We start from the raw sequence: 23044 nt of genomic DNA on the forward strand, positions 1-23044 counted from the left end.
TTTAATTTGAAGTTGTCTGTCCATGTTTTTTTTATTCTAATAGAATTCTTCTCCATTGACAAGCATTATATGAATGACACACAGCAACGGTTGGAGTTAAAAATCTTCATTTGTGTTCTACTGAAGAAACGAAGACACCTACATCTTGGATGCCTTAGAGGTAAGCAGAAAAACATAAAATTTTCGTTTTTGGGTGAACTATCCCTTTAATTAGAAGACCACAACACTGGGCACTGATTAGCGCAGCCAATCAGGGACTCGGACTGATGTAGCGGACCCTCCCAAACTGAGCACCTGGACCTGACCATTTGGTTTTGCATATATGTGTTTTTGCAGGTCACATTTGCCAGGTTGCTTAAGAGGTTCTTCAAGACATCGACTGCAGCACATTAAATACTGTACATTCACCTTTTGAACCACCTGTGATGTTCAGGTCATGAGGGGGTGTTCCATAACAGCTCAATGATAAGTTTCTGAAGAGTCTTTAGCTGAAGACCTTTGTGTCCTTTAAAACCCCCGTCCCAAATTAGCATTTCGCATTCATCTTCACATCCGTAATAGAACCGATCCCCCATACACTAACTCCTTCCCCCATCCAGCCCTCCTCGTCCCTCTAGTCAACTGCTCCCCACAGCTCTACCCTGAGGGTAGGTAGGGCATCTCGTTGTGGTAGTTATAGTCTGGACAGACCTTCTGCACCAGTCGGTAGTCTGTGCTGTAGAATGAAATGTAGATGCAAATGACCTTAAAGGGTTTGGAGCAGATCCAGGACACGTGGCTTTGTGTCTGCTCCTGGAAGCAGGTCTTGGAGGGGTCGTAGTTGCAGAGCGAGGTGCGTTTGCTGCGGTCCACCTTCTCGTAGTCTATGCGGCAGTTGAAGATCTTTGAGTCTTTAGGGTAGACCACACTCTGGCGCTCCAAGTCGAACTCCACGGCCTTCACTGGAGGTACCAGGCTGACTGAGATGTTCCCCTGGCCGGTGGAATTGTGACGGAAGTAGACGCTGAAGGTGCCGTTCCCATGATCCACAATCTTACCCGTGATGAGCAGGTTGAGGCGCACCGTCTTGATGTTAGAGTAGAAGTCGCCCCAGCCGAACATCTTCTTAAATTTGCCTGTTTTGACGATTGGGGGGCGGCGCTTGACACGGGAGTTCCCTGACACGTCCGTGTCCGTTTTAAGGAAGTCGCTACCCAGCATTTCCCAAAATTCCTGTTTGGAAAAGGGCACCGGAGAACGATAGGGCAGCTCCATTGTGGATGTGTTGGCAGCTCGGCCACGGCTGTGCATGACCCAGCGGCTCAGGGGTGAAATCGAACCCTGAGATCCCAGAACCCCCAGAGTTTTGGAGGAGTCCGCTGGGGAGGAGGACTTTGACGTAGACGAGGGGAAGGATGAAGACGACGAGTGGGTATCTTCCTGTCCTAGAGCCAGCTGGAGGAAAGAAAACAAGAGCAAGAATGAGCTGGTGAGTGAAATTGTAATAGAGATGATGACATATAAAGAGAGAGGAGGGTACACCGACAGGAATTTGAAAATAAACTAGATTTGCATTTCCCAGAGGAAATAGCGGTATTTGCATGGCAGCAAAAGAATAGTGTTGAAGTTTATGTATGCGTAGGGTTTACTTTGTTTCTGCAAAAATGAAATTTCTTAAAATATGTGAAGTTTATAAAAGCCAAAACAGGTTGCACATCTAAAGCTGAAATCCGTAAAACAAAGTTTGAATGGACTCAAATTATTGAATAAATGTTGATCTGTTAAAGCTGAATTGACTGCACGAAATTGTCGAGAAGATGAAGAATAATAGATTGTTTGAGAAATATCAGTACAGTGCTGCCTTGTAAACACTGTAATAAAAATAAGAGGAATTTGAATGCAGTGCTTGCCTTGCAATATAGCATGCTTTGAATGACTGAATTGAAAGGATAAAAAGAACTGCTAAAAGGGAAACATCCTTAGCACTTGAATCAACATTCACCCACGGCAAAGCGTCATTAACACCTCACACAAATGTCCAGGCCACATTAGACTCCTGTCAACAGGAATTCATCTCTGTGATCTGACCTGTCCTGTACACTCACTGGTACACTATATTGCATTAGATATTGCGTGGGAATGATTTGATCCCTTTATGGCTTATCTGTTTTTCCAGGAGATCTCTAGGACTCCCAGAGCTAATTTGACTAAGAGAGCGAGATCGTTAGATTTGAACTCCTCCATCCTCAAGAAACACAGTTTTGAAGAGAGGGCAAACCTTAATTTTTATTCAAATTAACATAATTTTTTTAATGTATTTTAATATATTTTAACATTTTATTTATTAAGCAAAGCCATGAATAGATACAACAACAAAAAATCAGCAGAGAGAGGAAGAGGTCTGGGGTTGGATGGAAGTAGTCCAAGAGGAGAGAAGGATGTTGTTAGATAAAATAGTGTGTGTGTGTCTGTGTGTGTGTATCTCAGTGTTTGAACTGTATATAGAGAGTTGTGGAGGTGGAAGAGATGCCTCTTTATGTGGGCTCATGGATGGGTGAAGAGCCCCAAAGTGGGTGAAACTGGTAATTACAGAATGGTAATGATCTATTTGAAACACCTCATACACAGATAATCCAACAAGAGCTCTCATACCTTGGATCAAACAGCTGGATGTGACACTTTGTGTATGTGTGTGTGTGTGTGTGTGTGTGTGTGTTGCAGAGTGTCAGAGAACAATGATGCTTTGATGTATTGTTTATTATCTGATGAGCTCTAAATTCTGTTTGGTCTGTTTCTCTGAGCCATGGGCTTGAGCTGCATTGTATCCGCATGGTCAGGTTCAAAGTGAAAACTCCCCCAAAAGACACATTCATTTCTAGGAAACAGTTTCATGCTGTACAGAAGCTCTCAGTCTTCACCAGAGACAGAACTCACTTCCAGGTTTATGGGTTGCAGAGACCTTGTGAGTTGTGGCAACATGGACTGCAACCAAGAAAATTAATTCCCACTTCCAATGGTGTCCAAGTCAACTGATGCCATCTCACACTACCTATAGTCATGTGACCTCTTGTCTTCACCTCCATCTGTTCCAGGGCATAAAAATATAACTGAGACTTGCCTCTGGAGAGCCAAGTGTCTCTGAACCTGAGGTAGGTTCAAAGGGAGGACGTTTTTAATTGTGCCTATTTTTTGTTGATTCCCCAAGGTGAACTGGTTTTTGTAGCGTTGCCAAGTTTGATTCATTTTTGGAAACCAACGGTGTATTTGGATGGTATATTTCAATGTACTACTAGATGAAATAAAAAAATTATTTAACAGTCACCATTTGTTTTACATGCTCTTTTTTATATTAAAATAAACACTTACTATATTTAAATGTTGCCATGTTTCTGAATAAGTTACATAGATTGTGTAAAGTGTGGTTTGGTTAATTTAAAATGTAGGAAGCTGAATATGAAGGAAATCACTGTATTGATTTTTCACAGGCGTTTCACCCATATTTTGATTACACATTGTGTTGTGTTTAAGGGTTAAAGCAAATGTGCGTAAACTTAACAGATAATGTCTTGGCAGACAAGCCAGGCATGATAAACAGATATAAATTAGACAATTGATAGTAAGAGTGTAGGGCTATAAAATTGTTGTGGATAGCATATCTGATGTCTTCGTCTGGTTTTGGGAAAACTTTGATGTGAAATATTGGGGTTTATATTGAAATCTGTGGCTTTTTAATTGCAATCTTTCGGCAAATCTGAGCACAGTTTGAGACATTGTTGTGCGTATAAAATTACTGGGGTATTTTTCTCAGGACAAAAATCTTATTGCCATTATGCTCTCAGTTTATTCTTGTTGTCTACAAAACAACAATTGAGATTTTAAAGAGATAATTTTGTATGAGTAGATACTGTATATGATGGTGGTTTTGTATGCCGAGTGTAAAAAGGAAAAACAGAGAAGGAAGGAAAGAAAGAACAGAATAAGGTAGTGCCTTTAGAGACCTTATTTGAACCCCGTCTTTATTTATCAGCGGGTTGGATTTAGTATATTCCAACCAGAATATATGCCAGTCCACCCTCACAGTAAATGTATGCAGCTTATAGTCAGTGTTTGAGGATTCTGCCTATCTTTGTGTGTGTGAGAGAGATCCCGCTGCCAGACAATATAAGCATGTATATTCAGACAGTGTGTAAGTGTCTAAGGTGTGTCTGTGTGTGTGTGTGTGTGTGTGTGAGTGTGTGTGTATGAGTCTGTTCCCACTGTCTGGCAGGCCTGATCCACTGAGCTTAAGGATCTCTCTTCCATAATGCATGCTGCCCTGTCTCAACCCTGATCCTTCAGCCCACTCTGATGCTTCACGCCCATCTCATCTTGTTTTATTCCAGCTTATTCCGGCTTAATCAGGCTTACTCATGCCTGATACTCATTTTACTTTACTCTAAGTGCCTATCTCCAATCTTGATAAGACAGACTCCATTTTATACAGTACGGATTAACGCAACACGCTCTGGCTAATTCAGTCTTTTTTAGTCGTGTGGATTAATAGCTGGCCTTGACGAGCGTGTAACGCCTCTATAGACTGAATAATTCTGCATTAGCTCCGTTGCAGATCTGCTAATATGCTCAGCAGCTACGCAGAGCAGGTCTTGCATCAATGTCATGCTGGCTAATTGCAAGTATATTAAATTGCATTATTCTGCATAGAAACACCTGTCTTGACGAGCCTTTGTATTCAACACCCATATTGATGACTGTGATATGTGCTGAAAGTCTTGTCAAATTCTGTCTAAACCTTGTTGCAGTGTTATCAGACATATTATAGTATAGTATACAAATATTTGTATAAAACTGTATGTCTCAGGTAAGTGATTTTCTACATCTCTGTGCTAGTCTCTTGCACCACTGTGGCCAGAATTCTCACATACTAAAGTTATTTCAGTATATTTGATTTGATTTCAGCATGTCCTAATAACTCTGTCAGGGTTTATTTTGTGATGATGTCCAGTGGCAATGATTTTGGATTGCATTGCTATAATTGACTGCAGTGAGACAATGATTAATATTACAGGCTTCCTGTTCATCTCAGATCAGTTTGTAAGATTTACTTCAAACTCTTGTTTCTTAATGGGTTAAAAACAACTGACAAACGCTACTACTTATACTGTTAGTGCTACACATACACACACTCTTTGCTCTGTCCCTGTGCTGAATGATGCAATGTTGTTTTCACCAACTAAAAGCTTTGTTCTTCTTCCCAGCCTTCTCTGAGGAGTAAACACTCCAGTCTGGATACACTATTCTGATTCAAGCGATGTCACTTTCTTCCAGAAGGCATAAGTAATTCTATAATGCCCTGTATGATCAATTAATCAATCAATCACGTCCATTTTTAAGACGAGTTGAGATCTTGGAATGTCACAATTCTTCATCTCTTTGCCTCCTTTTCTTTTTCAGTGCTTATTTCACTTGTGCGGCTCAAACCTTCATGGCACACAGGAGGCCCTGCAAGTAAATCCCATTTCTCCCATATCTCCCTGGAGAAGCATCTCTGCCCCAGATTAATAATGAACAAATATAAAAAATCAGGTAGACATATTGATTTTAATCTATTCAGACCTCACTCTCATTTTCTTTCTATTTCTTTTTTCTCACAGAAGAGAGGATGAATGTAAAAGCGGGTTCAAGGGAGGAGGGGTGAGGAGGACCAACTGCACCATTACCCCCTGTTCCTATAACCTGATCTCAATTTCAGTCTTCATCTGTCTTTCTCTCTCGCTTTCTCTCTTGCAACCGCTCTCTCCTTTACTCCCAATATGTTGGGAAAAAGTTGACTTCGCACATTGATCTGTGGCCAGATTTCTCCAACAAGCTTACAGGCCTTTACCTCATCAAGAGCAAGTGAAAAAGCTGAACGAGATAGTAGGGATGGGCATTTTTGTCAATTTCTCATTTCGATCATCGATAGGTCTCAAAAACGAGTACTCGAGTACTCGGGGGCGGGGCATGTGCAGGGTGCGGGGCATGTCCGTCATTGAGATAATGAAAACTGTTATGAAAATGGTTGTTGACAAATACAAACGAGACATGAAAACGGGTATATGAAAACATGAACATATAAAACAAAAAATAACTGCTAGATTATGATGCATCAATGTCTTTGAAAAAGAAACATCTTTATAAAATGACCGTCTCAAATAACCAAGTTGGTAATATCGAGCATTGCCTTTGAGCTGAAACTGTGAAATAACACCACCTTGCAGAGCTTGCTAGCTGGTTAATAAACTCAACCAAACGCACCCTATATCAATATTAATATGAAGATTATTATGAACCTATTACGACATAAATCAACACAAAAGGACGTGAATGCGCACGTGAACTTCAGCGTGCTAGATTTTACAGGCTATGGTTTGAAACGGAACATTTTGAATGCGCTCTTCCCTTAACAACGCTGATACACGGACAACAAAAGCACACAGAAACAACATTTTATTAAAATCCTGTTCTCATTATAATGCTTTGACAGATTGACTCTGCACATCATGCACTTAATTGTATCATTCATGATCGAAGCGTTTAGACATCACTGCGCGCTTTCGAACTCATAACGAAAAACAACTTTAAATAAACTAGGTCTACTGTTAAAAAATACTAGAACAGTATAGCACTGCTGCATTACTAATATCACTGATTCTGAGAAAGAAATAGCCTATCTGAAAAGAATATGACTGTCTCTAAACCATCATGTCGAGCATGAAATATGCGTTTGAGCTGAAACTGAAGAGAATGAACAACAGCCGGTATAACGGCAGCGCTTTGCTAGATTATTAATAAGCTCAACCAAACGCTTCTTATATTAGATGAATCAGATATAGACAACATAAAAGTAATCTTACAACGTGCATCTGCAGAAAAGGACGCGAATGCGCACATGAACTTCACGCGCTAGTTTGAGTGTTCTCGCTAGTTTCTCTGTGGATCAGCTGATACACGGGGAACTAAGCACAGATCATTTACAGCATTCTAATTTCCATCGTGTTCTCATTATAATGCTATGTAGGCTGTGACAGATTGGCGCTGCACAGCTTGCACTAACCATTCAATGATCACAGTGATTCCAGACATCACTGCAGTGCACGCCTCAGTTTCACTTTATTTCGCCGCGGTCTGGAGGCGTGCTGTATAACGCTAACCAATCAGACCTCCGGTACCGCGCAAAACGACGCAATAACCAATTAAAAAAGAGACAAATATATTTTTTTCAGGGCGATCATCGTTCTCATGATCGATGATCGCTGTCACGTTCGAGTACTCGATTACTCGACCACTGTTGCCCATCCCTACGAGATAGAAAGGTTAAGATTTAAGAAATGTCACAAATTAAAGTAAAATAATAACAATCAATTAATTAATACATTTATACATTAAAAATGACAATATGACTTAAAGGAGGTGATGAATTGAGAAATCAACTTTCCTTTGAGCCTTTGGTATATAAAAGTTCATCATGATATAAGAATATCTTGCAAGTTTCAGAGCTGAAAACATGTTTTTATGTGTTAGTTTTGCATTGTTACAGATCGTTTGATGTCTATTGATTACATACCTTAGCACGCTGTCATAGGCTGGAGAAGGTGTTATTGGTTCATTCGTGATCAGACTCGGACTTGTAACGCCAGCTCGCAAAGCCTAAAGTCCCGGGGCTATGTGCTTTTCAGACGGACTTGCGCGTGTGCGCGAGTGTGTGTACGGTTCGCGGTTATATTCACTGATGATCGAGTGAAATGATACAGAAAAACCATTCCGAGCCCTGGCTGTGGGCTGGGTGATTCATTCCGGTTGCCGTTTGCCACACTCTGTCACTGACAGGGGGAGCAGAAGCTCATTAAATATGCAAATCTTATCCAATCCTAGCCGTGGGCGTTTACTTCCAAGTCTTCAGTGCGGCACGCCCATCAAAACCGATCGTTTTTTAGAGAGCCTCAAAACCAAGGCAGAAAGTAGCCTATTACTTATTCATTATGATCTTTCGGAATGTAATAACCACGCAAACGTCATAAGTTGACCTCAGACAACAGTAAAAAAAAAAATTAAAAGCCAGTTCATGACACCTTTAATACACTTTCCTTGTTTTAAAAGCTGCAACTTTGATGCCTGATAAATTTACTTATGGTCAATATTTTAGCATTTATAATCACAATAAGAGCCACTATTTGCAGCACACAATGCCAGGTTTATAAAACTAGATTAGTACACAAGCTAAAGAAATGCAAAAAAAAAAAAAAAACACAAAGAGTCACATTTTCTTTTTTTGTGAATGTTTACTGCACATAAAAGTGGTTAAGCTGTTTAGTGAAGAGACATCCTTGTTCATTTTTGGTAAATTAACAAAAACTTAATCAACAACACTACGAATCAAGTGACAAAATGAAAGCATCTCTGAATGAGATGAATTGGTTTTTATAACTTCTTTGCCCTCCATGAGAAATTAAGGACATGATTCATCCAATATCACTGTAATTTTCTGCACCTCTTGACAGGGATGTTCCTCTGCCTTTTATTAATAAGATCTGTAATTAAATAAACCATTTCATCGCCCTACAAACTTGATGTGGTTTTGACTTCATTCACTTCCTTGCATGCTAAACACTGCGGGTGGAATAACACAATATGTTTTGTTTTTTTTGCCAGAGGAAACACTCATCGGAGGGGAGGAACACAGCTGGAGGCATTGGTACTGAAAGTGTAACGGCTGTCTAGACTGACCATCTCTCTAATCCTACACTCAGCTTTCATGTGGATTACGGTGGGTTGAGGAAGAAAGAAAAGGCTAGATGTGATAAACAGAGGAGGGGAAAGACAAGACAATAAGAATGAAAAATAGCTCAGCGGTGCAGGCTCAATTAGGGGAGAGAGATTCTCTTTAATATAACTGTGTGGTAAAAGCAAACGGGTTCAACACAGTAAATCCCATTTATTCATTGAGTATTAATTTGTATGAGGTCTTTACGCACCAGTGACTTGTTTATGGAATCCCAAATAAATTTGGACTTTAATGAGTATGGCGATGATACTTGCTGAATATGGCGATGCAGAACTCAAAACCTCTGTTGTTACACATAAGGACAAAAAGCATAAACATTTAAGCACCAAAACAAATGTTCACATATAATGAGCATTAATGCCAGGAATAGTAAAGAGTTAAAACAGAATAGTTGGAGCCTTGCGGTTAGTGCACATGTGTCAATGTGAAAATAGGCATACACTTTGACTCCCTTTGTTTATCATACAAAGAGACCTATAGCACAGGTGATCTTCTTAGGGCAAGGGGCGGCAGTGGCTCAGTGGTTGTCTACAAACCGGAAGGTTGGTGGTTCGATCCCCGGTTCCACCTGACCAAGTGTCGAGGTGTCCATGAGCAAGACACCTAACCCCAGCTGCTCCCGACGAGCTGGATGGCGCCTTGCATGGCTGACACTGCCATCGGTGTGTGAATGGGTGAATGTGAGGCAATGTGTAAAGCGCTTTGGATGGCCATTGGTCTGTTAAAAGCTCTATATAAATGCAGTCCATTTACCATTTAGGGCATGTCCGAATCCACTTAGTTTAACAACGAAAAAAATGGTCAGCGCGCCAGGCGCATGGTCCAAAAGGAGTCATATGTGTGTTTTGGGCGTAACGTGCAATAAATCAGTGTCATCTCCCATTATGACATGTAGGCATTTTTTATCTTTATGTGCACATGAATCCTTTTATTTTTAATATTTGGCATGTTTGTGTGTGTAATAAGCAGAGTGTACGCGTGTTGTGCACCCGCCTATAGGTGTATATTACTAACGCGCCTTTTAAATAACAAAAAAATAATAATAATACTGCCTTTAGACCAGGTAAACCTGGTCTTTGTTGATCAATGTGCAGTCATTTTCAGTTTTCAGTACCTCAAATTAGCAACAATGCGCCTGAACACACCTCGTTTTCAGACCAGCACGCCCAAGGGCGAACAGATGGGCGCGAGTGCATTTGCCTTATTAAACAACGTGACGATGGACGTCAAAATTATAACTGTGTCGGGTTGAAACTAGCAAAAAACACTTGCATGACGTCTGACGTTGCATTGCGTTGGTTGTATGATAAGGCCGAAAATGTAACTTGCGTTGCTTCATTCTAGCCTTACAATATGTACATGTTTAGGCATACGAAATTCTGGTACAGTGTTGGGGAGTAACGGAATACATGTACCGGCGTTACGTATTCAGAATACAAATTATGAGTAACTGTATTCCATTACAGTTACAATTTAAATAGTTGGTATTTAGAATACAGTTACATTGTTGAAATCAATGGATTACATGACGATACTTTTCTGTTTCGCGAGTTTATTCACTCTCTAAATAAATTAAGGCAACTCAATGCATTTCCCAGAAGCCCCAATATGAAAACGAAAAAATGCGCAGTTTGCGTGATCAGTCACAATGGAGTCGGAAGAGGAGCAGGGGAAGCTAGAGGTAGAGATGGAGGTAGAGATGGAGGTAGAGATGGAGCCAGAACAACAGAGCCAGGGCAAAATACAGCGTTTATATCTTGGAAATTCAAATAAGCATTTCACATTAAAGAAAGAGAAGGGAGAACGAAATATAACTGTGCAGTGCAACCTCTGCTTGCCAGCAACCAACCTCCTTTCAGCGTCCAAAGACTCCACCTCCAACCTGAAGAAGCATCTTAAAGTAAGTACTGTTGGTTTTTCAATATAACATTGTTTCATGTGGGTAAAATGATATTTGGTGGCGTAGTTAAAAAAATTATGTTATTTTGCCATCATCACATTCAGTTTGAGTTTCTGTTTTATTTTGATGGACCATTATTAGTGTCATTCTTAACGAGAGAACGTTAATGTGAATATAGTCAGCTGTAACAATCTTTCATATCATCCTTTAGATGTAATGGCAAATTCTGTATAGAAACAGAATATTTTATTTTTCTATTTTCACACTTTTAACAGTAAATACAATTCTTCTCTTTTTTAACCAAAACATCTTTTGCATAAACATACCCTTATAGTCTTTGTTCCTCTACAGCAAATTATAATATATAGCACTTTCAGGGAGACTTGGGCCTAACACATTCAGCCAGTTGGAACAGAAAAACACACCAGAATAGACCTGTTTAGTAAGCAGGATTTGATGGCCTATACTTATAAAATGCAATTAAATGTGGAAGTAATCCAAGGATTCAGAATACGTTACTCAGATTGAGTAATGTAACGGAATGCATTACAAACTGTATCCTTCCCAACACTGTTCTGGTAGTACCTAGGATATCTAAGTCCACTAAAGGAGGAAGAACATTTTCATATTTGGCACCTAAACTCTGGAATAGCCTTCCTGGTAATGTTCGGGGGTCAGACTCACTCTCCCAGTTTAAATCTAGATTAAAGACGCATCTCTTTAGCCAAGCATTCGCATAATGCATCTCATAACCTTGTATTCCAGTTATATCAGTGCACATGATTGTCTTTACTTAATGCTTAAACACCCTTTAATTATGTTCCTGTTCTGTTTTATCTTGGGACGCCCATCCCGAGGTAACTAGATAATGTCAGCTTCAGTCTGGATCCAGGCTCTTATGAAGACTTCAGTTGACCATCACCTGTGAAGAGACGACTCCAACTCCTGCGAGGACTTCCGATGAAGCAGCTCTGCATCAACACGCACCAATGCTCAATTTTATATATACCCTAATCATTGTTAACAACATGGATTCTTATTTCACTTAGCCCATTGTCTGTGCCTTAATTTATTTTTTACATTGATTAATAATACATTGTTAGCTAACTGTGTGCTTTTTATATGTACATTTCTGAAATACATAACTTGGACACAGTCTCCTCTGATAACAAATCACTTTAAATTGTAATGTAAACGCAGGCCTTTTCTGTGAAGCTGCTTTGAAACGATATGTATTGTGAAAAGCGCTACACAAATAAATGTGAATTGAATAGTGTTACTGTGAAATAATTACCATTACCAACAGAAAAAAATAAATAAATATAAAATATAAAGCTCATTGATTCATTGGTAGAGACCATGGGGGGAAAAACGCTCAGGGACCAAAACATAAATGGTTTGAACAGTTTTAACAATGAACAAGCCTTAGACAGCAATTACAATGAGAAGGCTGTTATAAACTGTGTAATGGGGCATTCACCTTGAATTTATTGCTGCAGGTCACCAAATAGCTGTATTGTTGGTCATAGTGTGCTTTCTTACAGTTGGATGCCCTAATGCTATTAGTGGGCTGCACAACTGGTAATAACTTTTGAAAATGTAATAACAAATGCTACCTATTCTCAGTAAATGATGTTCAACAAGGAGTAACATTTTTGAAATATTGCAAAAAGTGATCGTATACAGTATAAATTGCAGTGTGTAACTGGATTATAATGCATCAATGAAACTCACTAAGAGCAAGTGTGTGTGTGTGTGTGTGTGTGTGTGTGTGTGTGTGTGTGTGTGTGTGTGTGTGTGTGTGTGTGTGTGTGTGTGTGTGTGTGTGTGTGTGTGTGTGTGTTATCAGGGGGTCAGGGTTTAGCTGGTCAGCAGGGTCTAGTTAGCCCCTGCTGGTCCATTCTGTAACTGTTTTCTTTCCTTTTGTGCCGTTAGCAATGCAAGCGTCTGGCCGGTTGGTGTGTTTAAAGAGACCTAATGGATGATTAGCAGGTCGATTAAAAAAAAGGACAAAAGCACTGCTTTAGGCACCAGATGGTGAATAGCTGAGCAGAAGAAGGAAAAAAGAACTAAAGAAAGAGCTGAGCAACTGAGTCACACAGCTAAAGGTTGCATAAAGATGCATGGGCGAGAGGGAAAGAGAAGCAGTGAGTGAATGCGAAAGCTTATTTGGAGGTGAGCCCATGTGGGCTTTGCAGTTTGAAAAGATCTGCTCTGATGTTGACAAGTGCAGAGCCAGATCAGGACAGATAACACCTCCAGAAACGTATTACACAGAAAAAATGTAATCACAGAGGCCGGCAGTGCAGGATATGATGTGTGTAACATCTAAATAGAGAATCGGATTAGATAAATAATAATTTTAATAAAAATACGTTTTGTGGCTACTATTAGTCTATGTCTGTTAAAGGGATAGTTCACCCAAAAATGATCGGTTACTCACCCTCAGTTGTTCCAAACCTGTATGATTTTCTTTCTTCTGTTGAACACAAAAGAAGATATTATGAAGAACGTGGCCATTGACTTCCATAGTAGGAAAAAACATACTATGGAAGTCAATGGCTTCTGTCAACTGTCTGGTTACCGTCATTCTTTAAAATATCTTATTTTGTGTTCAACAGAAAAAAGAAACGCATATAGGTTTGGAACAACATGATGATAAATGACCAAAATGTACCTTTAAATGTGATCTGTCATCTATGTGCTATTGCAGTGGTCCTCAAACCTGTCCTGGGGACCCCTCACCACTGCACATTTTGTATGTCAGACAGACTCAATTCAAGTCTTGCAGTCACTACTAATGAGCTGATGATTTGAATCAGGTGTGTTAGATGAGGGAGACATGCAAAATGGGCAGTGGTTGGAGGTCCCCAGGACAAGTTTGAGAACCACTGGCCTAGTGTACATCTAAAAGTTGAAAAAGAATAAAAGAATAAGCGATTCGTCCCACCCCAACTTTCTGTTTCAATAGAAAAATACATCAGGAAAGAAAGCACTCATTGAACAATTTTACGGGGCCTTTAACAGTACATGCTATATAATAATAATAAAAAATCGAAGCCATTTGGCTGGAACTAGATTGTATTTTTGCCGTCTGTTGTGTGTCATGTGAGTCATTGAGAATGCAATGGGGGTGGGGGGGATTTGTCATTATGGTGATTGTGACTCATTTAGAGTTATTGACAACAAGCCTTAGGTGTTTCTCCAAGCGACAGAAAGAGAAGAAGATTTTCATGAAGGGGGAGTTGAAGGTGGTAAAGAAGCAAAAATGTATGAGATGACAGAGAATATTATACTATTCTACTGCACTCTATACAGTATGTAGGCTACACTAGTGTTGAAAAGCTTGGAGTTGAGAAGATATTTAAATATTTTGAAAGCCTCTTATGCTCACCAAATAATTGATTTGATTAAAAATACAGCAAAATCAGTAATAATATGAAATGCTATGTTTTCTGCATATATATTTTAAAATGTACTCTATTTATTTTATGGAAAAGCTGCATAGTATTAGCATAATTTCTCCAGTGTCGCGTGATCCTTCAGAAATCATTCTAACATGCTGATTTGCTGTGCAATTGTTTTTATTATTAATTCTTATGTTCTTATTATTATCAATGTTGAAAACAGTTGTATACTAATACTGTTTTTGTGGAAACCAGGATGTATTTTTGAAAGATAAATATTTTGTAATGTAAAAGTCCATACTGTCACTTTTGATTTTTATCTACCTTTATCTACTCTAATCTACCCTTCATTCCCACAGTGTCCTCTGATTAAAACTGGATGAATCTGTTTGTTGTCTGTTAAATTAATAATTGTGCAGTAAATGGCATAAAGACCACCAGAAAATAATATAGTCAGGAAAAAGTATTGCAAATAGTTAACTTATACTGCACACTTTGCACATCAGAAAATTTGTATACACATACTGCAAAAACAGTTTAGTGTTTTTTTCGAACATAGCCAGAGGGAGAGAAAAAGTGGAGAGAAGGTGGGATAAGCTGGAGGAACAGCATCTCCAATAATGCAGAAGGCATCTGGAGAACAGGCAGATGACATTCAAAGCCAGATTGAGACAGACAAGTGCAGAAGAGAGAGTGGGAGCTGGGAGAAAGAGAACAATGCAGTTTAGAGAAGAGTAGGGAGATGACCGGTGTGGGCCTGTCAGCTCCAGAGGCAATAAACAGGCATTTAAAGAGACAGGTACACAGTTTCACCCCAGCCAATTAAAAACAGACTGGCACAACATTCTACCTGAGTCTCTTAAAGGGACAGCTACAGTGCTCTACGGAGGCCAATTAAAGAGACGACAGCACCATTTTACTCAACAGAGCTCAAGCAACTGCATCTGGGAATATCACAGATTCTGTGACTGTTCTCAGTGCCATGAGGATCTGTATTCCACAGGCTCTTGTCTGAAAACACTGAATAACGGCTTTCATAATCGTTTTAAATATTGAGTAATGGGGTTTATTGTAGCTTTCTAATTGAATATATGTTGTCACCAGTGTTGGGCAGTAGCTAAGCTAAGCTACATTTTTCAGTAGCGTCAGGGGCGCCGTTATAGGGGGGTGCATGAGTATGCCAGGAATATGGGCCCAGGACGCTATGGGGGCCCAAATCACAACTTTGGGGGGGGTTTTGTGTGTGTGATTTTTTTCTTACATACAAATACGTTAACTAATAATATTATGTAAATAATCTGTGAATTATAGAAAGTAAGAAGTGAACATGAGTCTCTCAGCACATCAAAAAACAGTGCATGACGTGTTAACCGCGTTAACACGATGGATGGAAAGAAGCACCTGTCAGGAGCACATAAGCAAAAATGTAAAAAAGTACTGATGAAGACGTTAAAAGAATGGAAGTTTCCCTTACAAATTGGGTCCTTACAAATCAGAATAGGCTAAACAAAATGTTAGAGATGGTTGTTGATCGCGGATGTGTCGAAAGACCTAATTCAAGAAGTAATGCAAGCAGTCTTCTGTGTGTGCAAAACCACAACTGAGAAACATAACTTCATTCTTGAGAGAAAAATTGAATCATTATTCCCTAATTTGGTTGTGTGTGGGCTAGGGGTAGGGGAGAGCGGGGTTAGATGTTACACACATGCCAGGATGATGAAACTCAGTGTATTTACTAGTTGCCATATCAACATTATTTAGAGAAAAAATGGCCCCAAAATGTAAAAATCTTTGGAAGATATCACAATTAGTATATTTTTAATGATTAAAAATGCCATTATTTTATTTAAAAAAGTTAATAATTGTGTTTTATTGACAAAATATTTAAGTTTGTCTTTGATATTTTTATTTTATTTTATCAGGTAACATTTTAAGCTGTCATTTGGTCATGTTACAATGAACCCCTCACATTTTACAATGTACCCCACATCTGGGGCATGTTGTCAAATTTCACTTCCATTCTTTCGGGGTAAATAAAGAAAAAAGTAAACACTGTATTAATTAAACAAAACCACATAATTGTACTAGACATGTGGGAAATTAATGTGGGAAAAAATAAATACTCCCTAAATAACCCCAAGTGGATTTACACAAACAAAAAATTTACAAAAATTAGCATTAGGTTGTGCCCCGCTCTCCCCTATCTATATTCTAGGGGGCTCTATTATATATTGTAGCCCCCGCAGCGTGCGTTTTTTGAGGCGACTGTTATTTTAGAAAAAAAAATGTCCATGGTGATGCATCATGCAGCCACACAGACAGATATGCCGCTGCCTATGTAACGCGTTTATTTCGTTTTCGTTCATTAACTTGTTTACTATATCATGAATTGTATGATATATTCTGATTGTCAAACATGTGGAAGTGAATGTGTTTTGTCGTTTAAATGCCTTTACAATGATCATGTTAGTTTACATAGAGTTTATTCTTTTTTAAAAAAAAATTTTTTTTTACTAACCCACGATGAGTTTGCACTGCAATTCAGAGGATCTGTCGGATTTACATCACGTAAATTCATCACTTTTTCCTGAATACATAAAAGTAAGTGACCTGTGAACTGGGAGAAGAATAGAGTCATCTTTATTGTTTCATACTCAGTGTGTATCTGATACAGTATGAATAAAACACGTCGAATTAGCCTCAAATAAACATTATGTGGTTTTCAATGCTGTATGAAAAGCACTGAGCGTCCTCTGGCTCAGTGCCAGCCAAAGCGTAAAAGCACATTTGAATATTAGTGACACATTGAACGTTCTAATCACACCAGTGTTCGTATGCGTCAATGGGTTAAAATCTATCTCTCTACCTCGAGGGTGGAGGGGGGACAAACGGAAATTTTCGTTACTTGAAATAATATAAATGTTAACTTATAAATAATTTTAATTTCTTATTAAACTTCAAAAGAAGCTCCGACATGAAATTTGTCTACTATAAGTAGCCTACTATACTTGTTGTAGCCATTAAACAATGTATTTTGTTTCATATTGATGTTTAAATATTATAATGTTATTTTTAAATTTCATCTATGTTGATTATGAAAAGTGCAATGATACACAATATGTCAAAGATATGGAGTGGGTCAGAAATGATTTTAAACACTTCATTAAGTTCTGTAGAAAGCCATTTAAAAAAAATGGATTTCATTTTGTATTGTCACATGTCTAGTCTGTTTTGGTTGTGTTTTTGATTCTGTCACGTGTTCCTTTGTCTTAGTTTCCCGCCACTTGTCTGTTTCCTTGGTTACCCTCACTAGTTCTGTTCAGCTGTGTTTAGTTAATCATCACCTGTATCACCTGTCCTTCATTTATTCAGTCATCTGTGTTTGTATTTAAGTTCCTCTTGTTCATTCACTCCTTGTCTGGTCACCGTTATGATTAGTGTTGCGTTTGCCTGTTTGCCTGCCTATGGTTTAGTTATTATTAAACACGTTTGTATTTGCAATGCCTTGTTTTCTGCCTGTTCCTGAGCACTCACCGGTGACATGTATAAATTGTATCTTAATTTTAATCAATGTTTCATCAACCAATTGCCTGAGTTTAATAAATAAGAAGCAAATAGGCTATAGCAGACAATAATCATGACGTGGAGGCGCCGGCGTGATCACTTGCGTTGCACATGAACTGGAGCGCATCTCATAAATTAACTGAAACTCTGCGTATAGGCTACTTGCCTAACAGATATGAGAAATATGTCTGTAGAAAACTTGAAAAACGCATAATTGCATTGCGTTATGTTGCTTGAAACTCCAAATATTATAACATTCTTCATTAACAAGTATTCAATTATTTGCAACAATGTCATTGTAAAAAAAAAAGTAGTTTCAATGTAGTTATCTACTTTTTGGTAGTAACTTGTAGTGTAGCTAACTACTTTTTCAAAAGGGTAGCTTGACTGTAACCTAACTACTTTAACTTACAAGTAGCTTGTAAAGCTATAGTTTCAGAGTAGCTTGCCCAACACTGGTTGTCACAGACTAAGGTTTAATTAATAACATTAATAATAAACATTAATAACATGCAGAAAAATAACATTCCTAACTCTGCGAATCTGGTTAACACCGTATGCATTGGAGGATTGGATTGTAGACTAAATATATGCAAGCTCTTTTTCATTTTCCTAGATATTAATAATAATAATAATAATGCTTCAGGGTCAATTTTTCTCTATACTGCATGCATTTTTAATATTTATTGTGAAATACTGAACAATATGTGTGCTTATTTTAATATTGTTATGAAAAATCTTTGCTCAAGGAAAAAAAAACACCTTGCATATAATTTGTCTTTGAAGTGAATTTTTCAATATGGATTTAAATGAATCTCCTATCAGAGGTAGGATTGCAGGCTGCTGTGGGTAACCTTTTAACGGCAACCTTATGAACCTAATGAAATATTCCATAACGAGTGTGTAGCCAGCTCTGGCCCTTTGAATCACATCTCCCCTGGCAATAGTAGAACAGACAGATACACTATTACAGAGTTTCAGACTGATAGCACTGGAGAAAGAGGTACATGTTTTTGCCTAGTCGTTTAAAGAAACAGGCACTGCAATTAATGTAAACCTTCCTGAAGGGGAGAGCCGCTGTCCACTAAAGAATATGGCAGTTTTTTCCCGATGTCCAATAAAAGTAGCATTGCAATTTTTGTTATATACCTTTTTCAGACTTGAACAGCAATAGATCTCATTCTCTAGTCCCGCCTCCTGAACCCACATCCCCAATCCGATTGGCTTTGTTTTTTCTTTCTGACTTGTGAGAGGCCGTAGTAAGTTTGTTGTGATTGTCATTTTATATAGTCTGTCATCTAAGCCAAACCCCTAGTGGTTGTCCCGATTGACCACGATTTGTCCCTAGCAATAATTTAAATAAAAAATTAATATATATTTATATATAACCACTGTTGTCTGATTGTGTCGTGTGGTTTTTATGTTTAACTTATTTTATTTAACTTTTATTTAACCAGGAAACATCTCATTGAGATTAAAATCTCTTACAAGAGCGTTCTGTGAAAATGCACAATTGCTGGTAACGTTACACAAACGCTTTAAGGGGTGATGAATTGAGAAATCAACTTTCCCTTGAGCCTTTGATATATAAAAGTTCATAGTGATATAAGAATATCCTGTAAGTTTCGGAGCTGAAAACTTCCTTGTTAGTCTATAAGTATAAGTTATTGACACCAGGCCCAGAAAACGCTCAATCTCAGAATATGTCGACCCTTGATGTCATCGTATGCTGAAACGCCACCTCAACAGATAAATATGTACATCTGATTCTGTAGCCCCGCCCACCGACTCAGGTAGCTAAACTGATCGCGCTACCGAGCAATAAACATGCCGAAGATAGCAAGATATTGCGCTGTGCCTGGTTGTGGAAGAACACAGTCGCTGCATAAGCTTCCTTCAGATTCTAATATTGGAAATGTGTGGTTGAACTTTATTTTTAATGAATATCCAGCTTTCGTGGGGAAGACATTGCATGTATGTTCATTTCACCGGATTCGTTTGTAAACAAGAGACTGGATTTGCAGACAGGATGAGATTACATGAATGAATGAAGCAACACACTAATGTGAGTAAAAAATGTTGTTATAAGTGATAGTATTGCATTGTTACAGATCAAATACAATGTTGCATTGTGTACATGTCTAACAAAACATAACTTACCATGCTGTCACAGAGGTCACAAAGCCCAACATCCCAGGGCTATGTGTTTTCCAGACGGACTACCAATTCTTGATGTGGGTTGTTCACTCTCGACTTGATATTTGAAGGAAAAATACAATCGCGGAAGTTTTGATCAAACTGTCTGCAACGTACTTGGCGCATGCGTATATACCCCGATCGGGTGGGCCAAGTAATATAAAATAACATTCATATTAATTGCGGGTGGATGAGAGATAAATCATTGTGTTTGTTTGATAAAGACATGTTGTGAGCCCTGTGGGCGGATTCCGGTTGCCATTTCTCCACACGCTTTCAAAACAATGCCTCATGCATACTCATAGGGGAGCCGAAGCTCATTAAATATGCAAAGCTTATCCAATCACAGCAGTGGGCATTTACTTCCAAGTCTTCAGTGCGGCACGCCCATAAAAACCGAGCGTTCCATGAGAGAGGCTCAAAACCAGGGTAGAAAATAGCCTATTACTTATTCATTATGATGTTTTTGAATTTAAAAACCATGCAAACGTCACAAGTAGACCTCAGACAACAGTTTAAACATTTTTTAAAAGCCAGTTAATAGATCTCGTTCTCTAGTCCCACCTACTGAATCCACATCGCTAATCCGATTGGCTTTGTTTTTTCTTTCTAACTTGTGAGAAGCCATAGCTACATTTGGTTGTGCAACGCGGCAAAGCTCCTCTGAAACCTAGATGCGGTAAGTGAGGGAGAAATCAACAGTTCTGTGCACGAAAATATGAGGCAAATCACGTCACATATTGATTTAGGGACAGTGCAGTTTTTTTCAATACATGACAATCGCAGGATAAGTAGCAAACATGATCGTTAGTGTGTGTGTGTGTGTGTGTGAGATGTGTGAGATGTGTGAGATGTGTGTCCTGACTCCTGGTAAGCCTTACATTATGGGGAGGCAATATTCAAAATCCTTGTGGGTACATTTTTGGTCCGCATAAGGAAAACAGCTTATAAATCATACAAAATGAGTTTTTCTGAAAAATGTAGGAAGCTTTGTGTGATGGGTAGGTTTAGGGGTATGGTTAGTGTAAAGGGGATAGAATGGATAGTCTGAAGAGTCCCCATAAAACATGAAAACACAATATACATGGGTGTGTGTGTGTACACTTTTTTGGGAGGGGCACTGAAAGATTGTGACAACCAGCAATTGTTTGTGTGCTCACTAGTTAAAAAGGCTTTTAAATCTGCCAAATCATGTTTCTATTTAGTGTTTTGCACAGGTTTATGTGTGGGTTATGTATAGGGGTGAGGCTTTGTCTGGACATGGCAGACAAACTGGACAATATTGAGGTGAAACAAATATGTTAATTTCATTTGATGACAGACATAGATATGTTTTTTTTTTTTTCAAATAGCAAGGAACAAGACAGTAGACACATTGACATTGACTATTGCATTGCACTATAGTTTCTGTTAAACTGCCTCCTTGTCATGATTAGTTACCTGTAACATTACAGAATTAATTCATTAACATATTGTTAAGGTCAATATAGACTAAAAACCTTAATATATTATCCTATTTATTTCATGAATCCTCAGCTTCCAGGTTGACATGTACTTGAAAAGTAACTTATAATTAGTAGAATGTCTGTTGGGGGACCATCAAAATAAAGTGTTAGCAGATATTAAGCAGAAAGTCTATTCGAATGACTTCTAGTTTACATTCTAGTTGACGTAGTTGCAAAGTTAATTATAGTTAATAGAATATCTAAAGTGGACTATCAAAATAAAGTGTTACCAAAGACTCTTATGATCACCAAGGCTGGATCAAAAGTACAGTAATAATAGTAATACTGTGAAATATTATTACGATTTAAAACTATGCCAATTTGTGGAAAAAGGTGATTTGTGTTTCCTCTTTCTAACAAAATTACCCAGCAAGCAATTTTGCATTTAAAAGACATCTAATAGCGTACAAACACAGCGCTGACATCTAGGCAAAAACAAGGCAAAATCTGGGCTGTCAGTGAAAATTTTATAGAAGTCTAACCATAGCCCAATAATTGACTAGTCATCGATTTCAAAGAAATGAAACCAAACCCCTTGAATCACTGACTTTGCTTTCAAAAATGATGGAATATCATACATCTCGCAAGTTATGGAAAAAATGACATGTAACCAAATTCAAGGTTGTTTTGGCTAGAAGTGGGTTACTCATAGGCGGACTATATCAGGTCTATAGTTAACCGAAACGGTTAAATGACGGCTATTTCTTTCTGAGTATTTACTGTGTTTTAAAAAATTCCAGGTCTTTATTTCAGTGCATTTCCACCACTATGGGCTGAGCTTAGGAAGATAACTCTTTCCCCGCCAGCGTTTTTTAAAACCAACATTTTTGATCATTTTCACAACATTAAAATAAAAAAAAAAAACCTTTTTTAATCTAGCTTAATGATTTCTTTTTTTTTTATCAACCTTTGAATGTGGGTAAAACATTTTCATAAAAAAGGCAACATTTTAAGCAAAAAGCTGAGAACAATTTTTATTTCATCACAGACTACATCCAGATCGGATTCAGAACGATGATCAAAGGACAGATGGAGTAGATGGAGTCCGTAAAAACCCTCAAGGTTTCACAGTCCTGTAGCTTGTCCTGGGTCGACATTTCATTCAGTAACATTAGGCAGTTTTAATTTATATGGTGTTTAATGTTGATGATTGTGTTATTTTACATATATATTTGCTTACATCGCTTGTTTCTGCTTCTTCTTCACATGCCTTTTGATCTGGAAATTCTGCACTCTTTCAGAAGATGTGTCATAGCGCCCCCTATCATATAAAAGTAAAAACATGGAAAACCGGAACTTTCCGTCAATGTCAGGGAAGCGTTGTCTCATAAATGATGGAAATTTCCATCAATGACGTGGAAAGAGTTTAGGACAACTGTCAGACAGAAAGAGTAGTAACACCAGCCACTGCATGTATCCACGAAAGAAATACAGTATATTGACAAGCCAGACTCAAGATCCTTACAAGTCTCCAAAGAGGAAGGTAGAAAATGAATCAAGGTAACTGATTCATTTTCAAGGTAAAGTGTATGTCAATAAGTCTGAAAATATGTTTTTAATTTGGTGGTATGACTCAGATGATAACCTCTGAGCCTCTGAGTACTCAAGGTACTGCACACTGACAAACATGCACTGTATTATGTCCCAGCAGAAAGACACTGTGCTGTTAACC

General features: G+C 38.4%; 1 protein-coding gene across 1 annotated transcript in view; it reads right to left on the minus strand.

The window, feature by feature from the left end:
• Positions 1-636: 636 nt before the first annotated feature.
• LOC307130508 (neurexophilin-1) overlaps positions 637-23044 on the minus strand; it is a gene marked incomplete at both ends in the record, with an annotated part of 33179 nt that continues 10771 nt past the window's right edge. The window contains one exon of the mRNA XM_079823538.1: positions 637-1434. Within this exon, the coding sequence (XP_079679664.1) occupies positions 637-1434 (798 nt within the window). The remainder of the gene's footprint in view (positions 1435-23044) is intronic.

This window comes from Gobio gobio (genome assembly GCF_949357685.1).
Source record: "Gobio gobio genome assembly, chromosome: 1".
NCBI lineage: Eukaryota > Metazoa > Chordata > Actinopteri > Cypriniformes > Gobionidae > Gobio > Gobio gobio.